We start from the raw sequence: 14,225 nt of genomic DNA, 5'->3' as shown, positions 1-14,225 counted from the left end.
ATTCAAAATGAACTTTTCTGAGGCCTGACTAAAAATAATCCAATAAATGAACTGATGCTAATGGGGAAATGAGTGAAAGGGAGTCAACATATTCCTGAATTAATGCCATTCTCTTCCCAGTTACTCTGTTTGAATTTTAACTGTGATTAGGGGATAATTCCCATCCTAAGGTTGTTCAGGCCAATGGTGTCGGTCAATGGAGGATGTATTTTTTAATAGGAAGGCTTGGGAAATGTTCAAATCAGGCAGCATTTAAGACAGCAGTCCTGTCTTCCCAGGTGCACTATCATTTCGTCTTTTAAATTCTGAATTACAGTCGTGAGGTTAGTAGAGTTTTGGCTTTCCTCATATGTGCTGATTAGCCCCTGAGGAAAGTTTTGAAATTTAGGAAGTGTCTGCTAATCATGTCCTAAATGATGAGCTATTGTTTAGAGGACATAGCGTTCAAATGGAAGGTGAACTCTTTGATGTCTCCATATCTGGGCCAGCTCTTCCCAGCCTTTAACTCCAGTATAGCTCTGATTAGAACTACAGATGTGCAGCCCCATGGAAACGTGTGGATTAAGACTCACACTCTGATCAGACTATTCAAGGGGACCTCCACTTTTGCATCCAGCGAAGTAATTTAAGAAAGTCTATTATTCTTCCATGAAGGAAACACCGCCCATCAAGGTAATGCTGTGTCCATGTAGTTTCTGATTCTAAATCGTGGAGCGAGGCAGGAAGAACATTTGTGAGCTCTACTTTCAAGGCACTGTTCATCTGTTTAGAGATTTCAGAAGGTTCTCAAACAAAGTTTTTTCATTATAACATTGATGAGAAATTTGCCAGAGTTGAGCAAATGACATTATTTGAAGACCTGCTTTTATTATGTGTAGTTTCGCTTAAAGTCATAGTTTCCAAGAACCTATAGATTTACAGTATAATGAAACTATAAATAGGTAGGTTTTCAGAATGGTGCACAACAACCCTATGGGCTAATCCATCACAGCTGATTTCATGGTTCACCTGCAGGAGACCTCAAGTTGCTTCACTAGGGAAGGACAAGGAAATGTGACTGAGGAACTCAGTGTTTTGTGAGTTGGGAGCTGGGATGCCAAATATCAACAGTGAGGAATTTTTTACCCCACATGCCAGTGCCTTCTTTGCTTAGAAGTGGGTTTTTATTTATCTATTTATTTTTTAAAGATTTATTTAATTATACAAGAACCAGGGTACAGACCAGATGCACAGGCGGGTGAGAGGATTCACCAGAGACAGAGTGGGGAACAGAACAGGAAGACTGACAAAATACACTGCTGAGGGAAGTAGCGGGCAAGACAGGAGAGATCTGCTGTGCCATGTGGGACCCTCCCCGGCCAGCTGGGATTGAACCTGTGCTGCAGAGGCTGCAGACAGCTTTACAGTGCGGTGCTCAACTGCCTGCACCACCAGGGAGGCCCTAGAAGTGGGTTTTTAAAATATTGACACTTCAGAGACAGAAAATTATTGGGTACATGGGCAAAAGGAAAACCAAGAGATGGCATTGATCACTCTTTCATTGACCCTGGTCTCAGGGAAGAATCTATTCTAGATCCAGACATACTCCTGTGCCTTTGTTTGACTTGTAGGGCATGCTGATGGCTTCTTCTGGTCTGAGATGGCTGCCTAGGTTTCCTTTCCTGGAGGAAGATAGTTGGTCTCCGAATGACATTTAGATGAGATAGATAATAACCAGCTCAGAGCCCTTCCTGGGCTTGGGTTCAGACCTTTTATGGGCCTCCCACCACCTCCTCTCCTCTCCCACCTGAGGAGAACCAGCTTCCCACCCAAAGCCATTATACTAGAAGTGAGATCTTTATCTCTCACCAAGGTTTTCTTGTAAAATTCTGCTAGAAGAGAGCAGTCTAACCCTCACTGGCTTTTCTCCTTTATCTTAGGGAGATAAATTTAATAAATCAGAATACTGTTTTGGCTGGGGGCCTGGTGACCAGAGAAAATTTTCTTTTTGATTTATGAATATACTTACTATCTGTGCTTTGAACATCAGTACGGCTTCAGTTTCTAAAAGGGAGAAAATCCATCTGTGGAAAAACAACTCCCATATTCAGACTGAAATCTACTTCACCTTTCTTTATCCTGTGTGTGCTCAAGGTGTTAGATAACCACAAATAAGTCTTGTAGAAATAGCCCTGTTCAGATTCTCCAAAAACGGCTTTGGGAACTTTATATGCAAGTTTAGGTAAGCTGTGCTCATTAAAAGTGAACCTTTGGTGTCATGTGAAGCTGTAGTTACTTATCTGCAAAAAATCTAAAGGGAGGAGGAACCGCATATGAGTGAAGTGATAATTCAGTCACCTTTCCTTGACTGGAGACAGAATCAGGCGGAATTGGTTTGCTGTGTCTGGGTAGGAGTGGCCTTTCTCACCTTCCTTGCTCCTCCTGCTTTGCCAGGTGAGATATAAAGGAGCTGAGGTTTGAGCTCCCAAGTCAGAGGAACAATTTGGGAACTTCCCTTTACAGACTATTTGTCAACTCTTTATATATCTGCCCTCAGCCACCCCAACTTAGTTCTCGAGAGCCTGTACCTCTTCTGTTTGTATTCTTAGAGCCCAGCATGGTGCTAGGCCATGCTGATGTGACCTGCATAAATGAATGAAATCACAGGACTGAAGTTCTCAAATTTTAGCTTGCATCAGAAGGGCTTGTTGTCATCTGAGGGGCTTGTAGAAGCATACCCCTGACAGTACTACCCCTGAGTCTCTGATTCTCTAGTTCTGGAGTAGGGCCTGAGAGTGTGCGTTTCCAGCAGATTCCCATGCTGCAGGGACCATGCTTTGAGAATTACTGTTGTAAAGTGTCAGCGATGGCCCACTCTTGTTTGCATAATTGGAGACTTCCTTTAACTAAGGAAGCTGCAGGCAAATCAGTATGTCAGAAAGACCCTGGACTTGGAGTCTGAGGACCACGCTTTGAGTCTTGGCTCTGCTGTTCATAGACTATGGGACCTCAATAAGTCCCAGGGGACTAGCTTCTGTGAGGTTGTTTCCTCTTGACACTAAGAACTGCCCACCCCACCCCAAGGCTTATTGTAGGGATCCAATGAGAATATACATTAAAGATGGTTGGTAACTTGAAGATTAGATATAAATATAAATGTTGTTATTGAGGAGCAGAACTTGATTAAGCTTGTGATTGATGTGGGCCCTTGTTGCCTTTTATGAACTGAATTAAAAAGAAAATTTATTAAAGGATGACAAATCTGATGGGAAAATAGGAGAAATACAAGTAAAATAATGATAGATTTCCAGACAGGATGTTATTAAGTCTTATGCTGTAGCCCAGAGGGCTCTCGAAGTTCAGGTGTGTGACTTAAGAGGGTGTGTGGGAGGATTAATAAGGAGAATCTTCCTCAGCTGTGGGACTAAGCTAGACTTTGAAGAATGTTTAGGATTTAGACCAATGAAAGCACAGAGTGAATGGAAGCATTCTCTGGTGAGCAGAGGCATGGAAGGTGGGCCTGTCTACTCCACAAGTGGAAGGTGCCTGTGGAGATGATGGAGTATGAGATTGTGCAGAGGAAACAGCCAAGTTACAATCCTGCAGAACAAGGAGTGACTCACCTCCACGTGGTAGGGAGTAGGATGTTAGAACTGAGGTGATGAAAATGGGCTGTTGTGTTACTGCAGGCCCACAGAGTTGAGGGCAGCTCCAGGGAGGCGGCTGTGGGAGCAGGAAAGTAGATGTGTGTATGGGCGATCTACAGAAGGAATGCTTGATAAAGGGGTAAACAGGGTTCTTAAGCACAACTCAGGGGTGTCAAGTCTAGGTGGTCAGGAGGATGATTGAGGAGAGACAGGGAGGACAGAAAAGCAGTGAGCTTGTGTGAAAAGGTGGTCAGGTACTGTGGGGAGATTCTTTGAGACTGGTTCTGGATAGTTCAACATTTCACGTGATTGTGAAGCTTCTAAGTGAAACCACTGTTAAGGACATTGGAGAAACAGGCCTGAAGTTTCTGTGGGAGACCAGGAAAGGGGAGCTATCTCTTTCATGTTCTCACCATTTGGAGTGAGGAGTTACTTATCTGTGACATAAGTATTGGATCCTTGGTATTTTCATGCTAGAGGTTTTCCTGCCAAGTCCCCGTTTAGGTAAGAGTACAATCACCCCCTCAGTGGCTCACCTTGGGCTCTCATCTCCTCCCTCTTCCCTCCTGCAGGGGATGCTCTTACTTACCACAATGGATGGAAGTTTACAACTTTTGACAGAGACAACGATATTGCCCTCAGTAATTGTGCCCTGACTCATCATGGCGGCTGGTGGTACAAGAACTGCCACTTGGCCAACCCCAATGGCAGATATGGGGAGACCAAGCATAGTGAGGTGAGTGACAGGTGAACCTCCTTTTTGACCCAGGCTCTGCCCACATTCTGTTCCCAGAGAGACACCCTCCAGGCAGGTTCTGATGTTTCTCTTTCTAATGCTTCCAGTTAGGGTTTCTCCTCCAGGCTCCACAGACAGGTCAAGGCACATCCCACCCACATGTCTGCCTCTCCCTGCTCTGCGTTCCCACCAGGGCTGTTCATTTACATAGTGTTGGAGGGTGTTGATCAGCCTTCCCCCTGCTGAATGGAGACAGATGACACGGTTTGCACTTCATCTCATGTACTGGTTTGCACATGGACACTGTCTTCAACTTGGACTGCTGTAACAAAATACTGTAGATGGGTGGCTTAAAACAGCATATGTTTATTTTTCACAGTTCTGCAGGCTTGCAAGTCCATGATTAAGTTGCTGGCAGATTTGGATCCTGGTGAGAAGTCTCTTTCTAGCTTGTAAATGACCACCTTCTCACTGTAGTGAGAGGTAGAAAGCTCCTCTTCTTTTAATGAGGAAACTAATCCCATCATGGGTGCCCCACCTTCATGACTTTATCTGAATTTAATCACCTGCCAAAGACCCCACCTCCAAATACATCATATTAGGAGCTGGATTTCAATATATAGATTTGGGGGGGCATTTTGTCCATCACAGATAATTCATAATTCTAGTTTTTTTCCTGGCTAAACTGAACTATTTCTCTCAAGTCTTTTGCTGTCCAGGAAAATACAATCTTTTATGCCTTAAGTCAGACCCATCCTTGGATCCACTTTACCCAAAGGCGTCCCAAGACTACCCAGAGCATTGTGCTCAGCTCTTTCTAAATGAGTATGCCCATGGGATTGAAAGTTCTAAGGGCTTCTCCCTGCTCCCTTGCTCTCTGAAACATTCCTCCTGCTGATCTCTTCAATCTCCGTGATGTGAATATCATCTTGACTTCTCGCCAGCTACAGGGCATCTCCTGCCTGCTTATTCACAGCTTCTTGAAAATTGCATCTTTGTTCCTACTCATGAACCCATCCCCTTCATGAACCCTCAGAACCCCATGAACCCTCAGAGCCCCATGCTGGGGTGCCAATTTCCCACTCTAGGTCCTGATTCTAGCTTGTACGAAGCCACCAAAACTCACACTACTGGACATTATTTGAAATAGTAACACATCTAAAGTTCAGGTACAGTCTGATTACTTTGGCCCTGACTAGGCAGCTCGGGCCCCCATCCTTCTGTGATTTTTGAAAGGGAAGAGGAAATTTGCCCTCAGGGAAGCCAAGAGGATGGGTCCATGCATCATGGTGGCAGCCTGTGGGCTGACTCAGGGAAGCCTGTGATCAGAGATCAAATATTTGAAATGAGCAGCCAGCATGCCCTAAACCATCCCCATATTTGCTAATAAAAGACATTCATCTGGTTAATGTGCTTTTCACAGTCTGCAAGGCATTTAGCTTCTTGTTTATTATTTACCTCACAAATTAAAATACATAAAATCGGTCACTTGGGCTCTTTATTGGCCAGGTTGCAAGGTTATTAAGTGAATTAGATATTATTGCACTCACTAGTCAAAAGACATAAAATGAAATTTAGTTTTCAGCAGACTATTTGTTACCCCAGAGCTAATATCTAAACAGTCTAAATTGAAAATGATTTTACACAATTGGCTAATTAATATGTTTATTTTTGCCTTTAACTTTTTGGAAAGGAAAAGAGTGAGACAATTTGATCCTTGCTGGCCAGTTTGACCCTGTATAACTTTGATACCGTCCTGGCTCCAGCCACCTCCTGGCTTACACCCCTATTGTCCAACCAATGGATGGGGTGGTGTGGGGTGGGCTTCCCTGTCCTCTGCCTGCCCTATGCCAGCTGCCCAGCAGAGGGCGCATGTTTCCAGAATCAACTCTCACTTCCTTAGCATAGCTGTCTGTCCAAGGCACATCACTCCACTTCTTCACCTGTTTCTCTTTTTCTTTCCCCTAAACAGAGAGGGAAAAGAACATTCTTTTGTACCCAAGTGTCTTTTCTTGATGTTGATTTTTTTTGATGTAGGGGGTGAACTGGGAGCCATGGAAAGGACATGAATTCTCCATTCCTTATGTGGAGCTGAAAATCCGCCCTGTTGGCCACAGTGAGGAGCATGTCCCGGCCAGAAAGAAGCGGGCACTAGGAGAAAAGACCAGGACATTCTGATAGCCTGCTCGAGCAATCGTTGCACCAGACAAGGCCAGCCTGGGGTTGGGGCTGCATACATGAGGGGTGGGGTGAGCAGTGGTGACTGGTTAATAGAAGGTTGAGGGGTGCTCATAGCCTCTAATTTCTAGATGGCTGGATAACCTGCAGAACAAAGCATTATACCAAGCTTCCTTCTCTGTCACCTACATTTTTGCCCATGTGTTGGTGGTCAGGGAACGGGGGCAGGGGCTGGAAATCAACACAATAGAAGTTGCGCATTGTGTGGGGAAAACAGCACTGGGGCTGCAAGGTGTTTCAGTTTATCTTCAATAACAAATAGAGTTAAAGCAAAAAAAATCATCTAGCATTTCACCAACTGAAAATTTCTGGAAGTTGGTAAATTTAAAGCTCTTGTTGGTACAAATCTTTCTAGAAAGCAGCCCAAAAGAGGAGTTCTAATGACCAAGAAGCCGGGTAGCCAGATGCCTTCCATTAACCACTGGGATTTGGCGAAAAACCCCTTTTCAAAAATTGCTGGTGTTATGTGAGGAAGAATAAAGGGAACCGACAGGGACCAAGATGGGCTCACATTTAGCCAAGTTCTGACTAGTATCCAGCCTGCTGGAAATCAAAGCTTCCGTGTTACTCTCTCTGGGCACCCCTTTCCGGCTATTTGCATAATCATGTTCATCGAGCTGCATATGTTGCGAATAAATTATCACTTGTTTTAACTTTAAAACACTCGACTCCCTTGATAATTGGTACCACCCAAAAACTCTTCTGTGACTCCCTTTCATGCCTTTCAAGTCTTTTGCCTCCCTCCTCTCCTGAGCCCCACAGAGTTGGACCACTGGGTTTTCATTGCTCCAGAGGCTTATTATTTGAACCAGCACCTCGCAAGGTCACTTTCTGCTTATTTCCTGTCAGTTTGGAGGGTTTTTTTTTGTCATGAAGTCAGGGACCGTTGAAGTCACTTCAGTTCCTATTTGAAAAAAACAAAACAAAACAAAACATTTGATTAAAAAAATTGCTTTGTGTTATTTTCTCCACACAAGTGCACTTGAATTCTAAGTTTAACCCAAGTGCAAGTGAAGGTACAATTTGTGTGGAAGTATAATGGAATTTTGTTGGCTGTGGCCTGTTACTTGTGTGATGAAAATAATGGTATTTGGAGCCAGAAGTGAATGAGGGGGGAAAGAAATGCCCTAAAACTGCAGTCCCCCACCAGGACTAGGGGTGTTGTTTGTTGCTTCAGTTTCCCCAGGTTTTAGCCACTGAATAAATGCCAACCCGTATTTTCCAAAAACAGTTTTTGTTCACCTTTAAAGTTTTCAGTGTCCCCCTTCCACATACACCTGCACTCTGAGCAATGCCATGGTCACTCTAGATTTGATAATGAGTGGCCTGACTGTAGCACAGTTTCAGTGTTGGCGCTACACATTAAAAAATATGCTTATATGGGCTTCCCTAGTGGTGCAGGGGTTAAAAGACACAGTGCTATCAAGCTATCACCACCCACTATGGCACAAGTTCGATCCCCAGCAGGCCAGGGAGCAGCCCACATGGTGCAGAAGACCTCTCCTGCCTCGCCCGCTGCTCCCTTAGCAGTGTGTTTCAGTGAATCTGCCTGTTCTGCTCCTCACTTTCTCCACACCTCTGGTCTACACCCCAGTTCTTGTATGCATAAATAAATAAATATTTAAAAAATGCTTATATCCAGCATATATAAAGAACTCTTACAACTCGACAACAAAAAACCTGATTGAAAAACAGGCCTAGGATCTGAATAGACACTTCTCCAGAAATGACATACAGATGGCCACAGGCACATGAAAAGATGTTCATCATCTCTTATTAGGGATATGTCAATTGAAACTTCACCTCACACCATGAGAATGGCTATTATCCAAAAAAGAAAACAAAAAAATCAAAGCCAAGAACCAACTATTGGAAAGAACAGAGAGAAGGAAACTCTCATGCACTGTTGGCAGGAATGTAAATTGGAGCAACTGTTATGGAAAGCAGTGGAGATTGCTCAAAAAATTAAGAATAGAAATTCCATAAGATCCATTTATTCCACATCTGGTTATTTCCCTAAGGAATATGAAAAATAATAATGTTCATCACATTAATTACAATTGGGGTAAGATTTGGAAACAACCTAAGTGCCTGTCACTGGATGAGTGGATAAAGATGTGGTATATCTACACGACAGCATACTACGCAGTTGCAAAAAAGGATGAAACTCTGCCATTTCCAAAAACAGGTGGACCTAGAGGATATTATGCTAAGTGAAATAAGTCATGCAGAGAAAGGTCTGACTTTACTCATATGTGGATGATAAATGAACAAAACAAAACAAACTCAAAGAGTATGAAAACAAAGTAGTGCTTATCAGAAAGGAGGGGGAAGCAGGAAGTGTAAATTGGGTAAAATGGGTCAATTGTGATGGATGGAAACTAGGCCTTTGGTGGTGAATATAATGCAGTCTATAAGGATGTCAATATGTAAGTTTTTGCACCTTAAACCTGTATGTTATAAATCAATTTTACTTTAATACAAAATTTAAAAATAATTAAAAATAAAAAAGGGCTTGCACATTGTTCATTGATTTAATGAGAATTTGGTCATCTGCCTACTTCTTACCAGGTGGTATGCTGTCCACTGGGGAGACAGGTGAGGGCACAGAAGTGAGCAAGTTAAACATGGTCCTTGCACTAATGCAGTGTTGTGCTGTCATTCATTCATTGCCTCTTTCATTCAACAAGTATTGATTGAGCCCTATTTTTTTTAAGATTTATTTTTATTTATACAAGAGCTGGGGTACAGGCCAGAGTTGTGGGAAGGTGAGAGAATTCACCAGAGACAGAGCGGGGAGCAGAACAGGCAGACGGACCGAAGCAGCGGGCAAGACAAGAGAGGTCTACCTTGCCATGTGGGATTCTCCCTGGCCGGCTGGGAATCAAACCAGCACTGCGGAGGCTGCGGACAGCTTCACAGCGCTGCGCTTAACCCGCTGTGCCACCAGGGAGGCCCTGACTGAGCCCTATTGTGTTCTACTCTAAGCGCTGGTGCAGAACGTCACATTCCTGCCCTTATGCTTATATTCTACTAGTGGAGACTGTCAATAATCAGCAAATAAATGTATAATTTTAAGAAGTATTTAAGGTGTGGAAGAAAAATGCAGTAGGATTAAGTGATGGAGGCAGAAATTGGAGTGGAGGTGGGGAACTACTCAGGCCTCTCCGAGGAGGAGATATTTGCTGAGAACTGTCAGATTTTTTTGGGTGCTGATTTGGCTTTGTCAGGATAAGAGCCTGAGCTAACTTCTTAATCCATCTGAAAGGTCAACCTGTACACTTCCCAGTTCCCAGTCCTTTCATTTTCTGTTGGCATGGACAGTCCTCGCCGGTGATACAGGAGTCCAGGGCTCATCCCATTGTGTGCAGATTTTTTTAGAAATGAATTGTCCCTTTGCAAAGCACATCAAATTAGGGAGTAATTCAGAGCCAGGGTTACTGCCTGGTAACTAATGCTTCTCAACTTTTAACATGCTTGCTAAACAGGCTTGATAAAGCAGATGACTGCGTCCCATTTTCTGACCTGATCCAGGAGTTCTGGCTAGGCTCTGCTGGACTGGAGTATGCTCAGAGTCTCTATGGTGTAGGGGCCAGCTGGCCGATGCTCCAGAGGCATCTGATATGGCCGCAGCCCACCCCAGTGGTCACTGTCCTTAACAAGTCTCCATCACTTGACCAGCATGAGGACTTGAGGGAAACTGGAGTTGTTTCTTGCATTCAAGTCATGAGGCCAGGAAGAGATGGGGTGGAGAGAATCTCAGCTGACCCTTCGAAGGGTGGCAAAAGAAGTCTGCGAAAGCTCATTTTCAAGAACGTTTGTCTGATGGAGAAAACATTCCAGGCCTAATCGTCCATGCCTAACCTCATTTTAACATGGCCAATGCTGGCAGCAGCTGCTCTGGTAGCTGAATATGGGTCCAAGGAATGGGTTTCTAGGTAGATCTGCTTTTCAGAGGGTCAAATGCCTTTTTAAGAGTCAGGCTATGCGCTATCTATGGGCTTTGAGCCTGAGGAAATTCATATCACTAGGACAAACCAGAGCAAACTACGTTTGTCACAGAAGGGACAGGCTGCAAACCAAGCATTAGGTCGAAATGAGGACGAAACTATCAGAAGCATTTGAGAAAAGGGCCACACCATTGCCTGTTCCTTACAAGACACGAGCAACACCAGCAAAGCAGTGACAAACAGAACACTTGCCGCCTACAGCGTGGTGGGAGGGACGGGGGACAGACCATGACAGTGGGGGGTGCACTGGGGGCAGCGAGCCCACAGTGAACCCTGTGGGCAGCGTGAGGGTGCAGGAGAAAGCACCAGGAGTACGATTTTGGCAATAGGTCTAGAAGGATGGCTCTGAGTTTGCTAGGAGAGAAATGAGTATTGTGGAGGGAAGGCAGGACACTTGGGGAGAGAATGTGGTAGCAAAGGTAAGAAAGGGTGGAGTGCAGCATGTTTGAGGGTGAAAAATGGTTTCTTGGGTGAGGAGTGTTGGTGGGTAGCCATGTAGGAGATGAGGGACTCTTGCTTGGCCACATAAGTATAGTTGATCCTTGAACACCACAGGGGTTGGGGCACAGACTGCCCTGCAGTAGGAAATTAGTGTGTAACTTATAGTAGGCCTTCAGGATCTGCAGTTTTGCATCCATGGATTTAACTTACTTCTATGCCTAGTTGATTCCGTGAATGTGGGAGCCCATGAATAGAGAAAATATCTGAGGAGAGAAAAAATCTGCGAGTAGAAAGCAATCCTTGAATAAGTGGACCCCCGCAGTTCAGACTCAATATTGCTCAAGGATTAACTGTACTGTGACTCTCAGCTCTCACGAACCATTGGAATCAGCCAGAGCTTTTATGTCTATAGATCCTATACCCCCTGCATACCCTCCCCCTCCCCATATTGTGCATTGGAGTTTTTTTTTTAAGCTCCCAGGGAGTTTGGAAATGCAACTGGGGCTGATAACTACTGCTGAGAGAACATTCAGAGGTGTTTACACCTTTGAGTGACACCTTCAGTGAGCCTTGTATTTTGGAAATATCAGTCTGGTGCAGGATAGGAATGTTGGGGAGGTAATGAGAGGAGTTTTGGGAAAAGGGTGGGGATTGAGACAAGTTCAAGGCTATTGTAATGGGCATAGTTAATGCCTTTCTTGGCCTGTGGTGAAAATGATGAGAAAGGGAGAAAGAGTTCAGATTAAAGAGAAATTTCAGAAGAAGAATCAACAGGATTTGAGGGGGTGGGTGATAAGGGCAAGGGCGGGGTCCTTTCATGCCTGAATTTGGAGCTGGTTGCCCTAGACAGTAGCTTCCTCTGAGAATTGGGTGCCTAAGTTAATGTTTATCTGGTGATTTCAAGAGCCAGGCTTTCTAACAATTCTCAGGCATCAAGGACCATTAACACCAGAAAATTCGGAGGAGCCAGAGAGACAAAGATGTGATCAAGGGGATGTTGCAAAGGAAAAGGCCCAGGTGTGGCATGTGAGACGAGAGAATGTGGACCCGGAGAACTAGAAATGGAGGTGCAGCATGACAGAAGGAAAAACAAGTGTAAAGAACAAAAAGCTCTCGGTGAAATGTAATCGTTTGCTGGAGGAAGACCTCTGCTAGAAAGAATTTCAAGTCATTATCTTAAGTCCTTCACCAGGGCAGTGAGGAGGATCAGGAAGGAATTTCTGTCAGCAAGAGCCTATCAAATAGCAGCCCAGTGCAGGAGCCACGCCATACCTATTCAGGCCAGGAGATGGCAGTGTTGTCCTGCTGGGAGCCTCTCCCTTCCTGCTCAAGATCATCTCCTCCATAGAGGGGTGCCCCTCAGGTTCCCACTTTTCTTCCTTGGAGATTCAATCTGTGGGGTACAACTCAGCTTCCAGGCTATGCATGTGGCTGTGCGGGCGGCGTAATGTACAAAACAGATAACTGGGAAATAGCTTGAAGTGATTGCCCAGGGAGATCTGGGCTCTCTCCCCTTACCTGATCTACTGGGTAGGGTGGTGAGACAAGGGGGAAGGGGGTCAGCATGAAGAAAGATGAAGGAGGCACCCCTGGAAGGGATTTGGGGTAGTTCTTAAGGTGCAAATGAATTCCCTTTCCCGAGGTCCTTCTGTTGTTTCTATGGGGAAATAGGACATGGGTTGAGTTCTAATTTCAGTGTTATATAAAGAAGCTGCGTTCCCAGGTTAGCCCATAGAAGCCTATTTATTCTGTAATACAGATAAGCCATGGTGCCTTATTATAATGACACAATAGAAAACAACAATATCACAGTGTGTCATTAAGATAAAAGAAGGAAACAGAATGGAATGAAGCAGCTCTTTATTTTTGTAAGTGAAGAAAATTAGATTTAATTAGAGAAGGATAAGGATGCAGATGAGACTTGCTGTGGAACATTCCAAGGAGACACCTGGGTACCCTCAAGTCTTGTGAGCAGAGCTCTGAGTTGTGATCATTGGGTCCCTGACTCAGAAGGAGCTCTGGCTAGTGAACCTCTTTGAGGCAGCTCCCCCTCCCACCCTCCAGGGCACTGGCCTGCATCACAAGGCCTGGTGAGCCAAAGCGGGGGTGGAGTGGGAGGCCCAACACTGGTTTCCACTCTGGGCCCGGGTTTCTGGGCCTTATTTTCTTCATTTGTAAAGTGAGACTCACATCAATTCCTGATTTTCTCTCTCCATGGTTGCTGCCAAAATGGCTGAGATGAAGAAAGAGATTTTATGAACGATGGAATTCTCTGCAATGGTAAGAGAGGGGTCTTAAAAAATCTTTAGTTTCTCTAACTTCATTGAAAACTTTTGAATGAACTTTTTCTCTGCCTTTGGGAGAGGTGCATCTCCAGCCAGCTCTGAGGGGTGTGCTGTGAAAAGTCATCAATTGTCTTTCACAAGTGGAAGACAGAGACAGGGCAGAGTGAGAGGGTTAGTAAAGAGAAAGGAAAGTCTGGGTACACTGCAGGAAGCGTTTCTTTGAGGATGATACAAATCAAGCTGTAAGCGGTGAAAGGGATCAGTTGAGGCGTGGAGTGTCTGCCTTTGCAGAGTGTCCTAAATGGTGTTCCTTGGAACCTTTGCTAAAAGAAAAAGAGTTTCCATGGTTGGATAAGCCTAGGAAAACTCTGAGTAGCATTAGTTTCTTTATTTTAGTACTTGTTAGAACCTTTCATGTTCTAACAAGTCTTAGGGGGTGGGTAGGGAAGTCAGAGTACGCAACATTTTGCAAACTTACTTGACCATAGAATTCTTTTGTTTTCTGAGTATCTGGGTAGTTTTTCTCACGGTGTGGTTCAGAGACCACTGACATTTACCTCCAGTGCTTGTCAGGAGAGCAGATTGTCTGGGCCCACCCTAGATTTAAGTAAATTTACCAGAAGGGCAGAGGGGAACAAGGAAGCCACTCTTATAAGAAACACTCCTAGGTATCTATCCAAAGGACTCAGAAACATTAATTCCAAAGGGCACCTGCACCCCTATGTTTATAGCAGCACTATTTACAATAGCTAAGCTATGGAAGCAACCCAAATGCCCAAAAATAGATGATTGGATCAAGAAGATGTGGTACATATACACCATGGAATATTACTCAGCATTCAGAAAAGATAAACACATGCAATTTGCAGCAACATGTATGGAGCTGGAA

General features: G+C 44.4%; 1 protein-coding gene across 1 annotated transcript in view; it reads left to right on the top strand.

The window, feature by feature from the left end:
• Window positions 1–7,238, top strand: part of TNN (tenascin N) — a 54,952-nt gene extending 47,714 nt beyond the window's left edge. Inside the window, exons 17-18 of the mRNA XM_037506429.1 lie at window positions 4,199–4,362; window positions 6,400–7,238. Of these exons, the coding sequence (XP_037362326.1) occupies window positions 4,199–4,362; window positions 6,400–6,540 (305 nt within the window). The 3' untranslated portion in view covers window positions 6,541–7,238. The remainder of the gene's footprint in view (window positions 1–4,198; window positions 4,363–6,399) is intronic.
• Window positions 7,239–14,225: the final 6,987 nt, after the last annotated feature.

The sequence above is a fragment of the Talpa occidentalis genome, unplaced genomic scaffold, assembly GCF_014898055.3.
Source record: "Talpa occidentalis isolate TD23 unplaced genomic scaffold, MPIMG_talOcc4v2.1 talOcc4.12, whole genome shotgun sequence".
Lineage (NCBI taxonomy): Eukaryota > Metazoa > Chordata > Mammalia > Eulipotyphla > Talpidae > Talpa > Talpa occidentalis.
The sequence above is the reverse complement of the archived record's forward strand: the minus strand, read 5'-3'. Positions and strand labels throughout refer to the sequence as shown.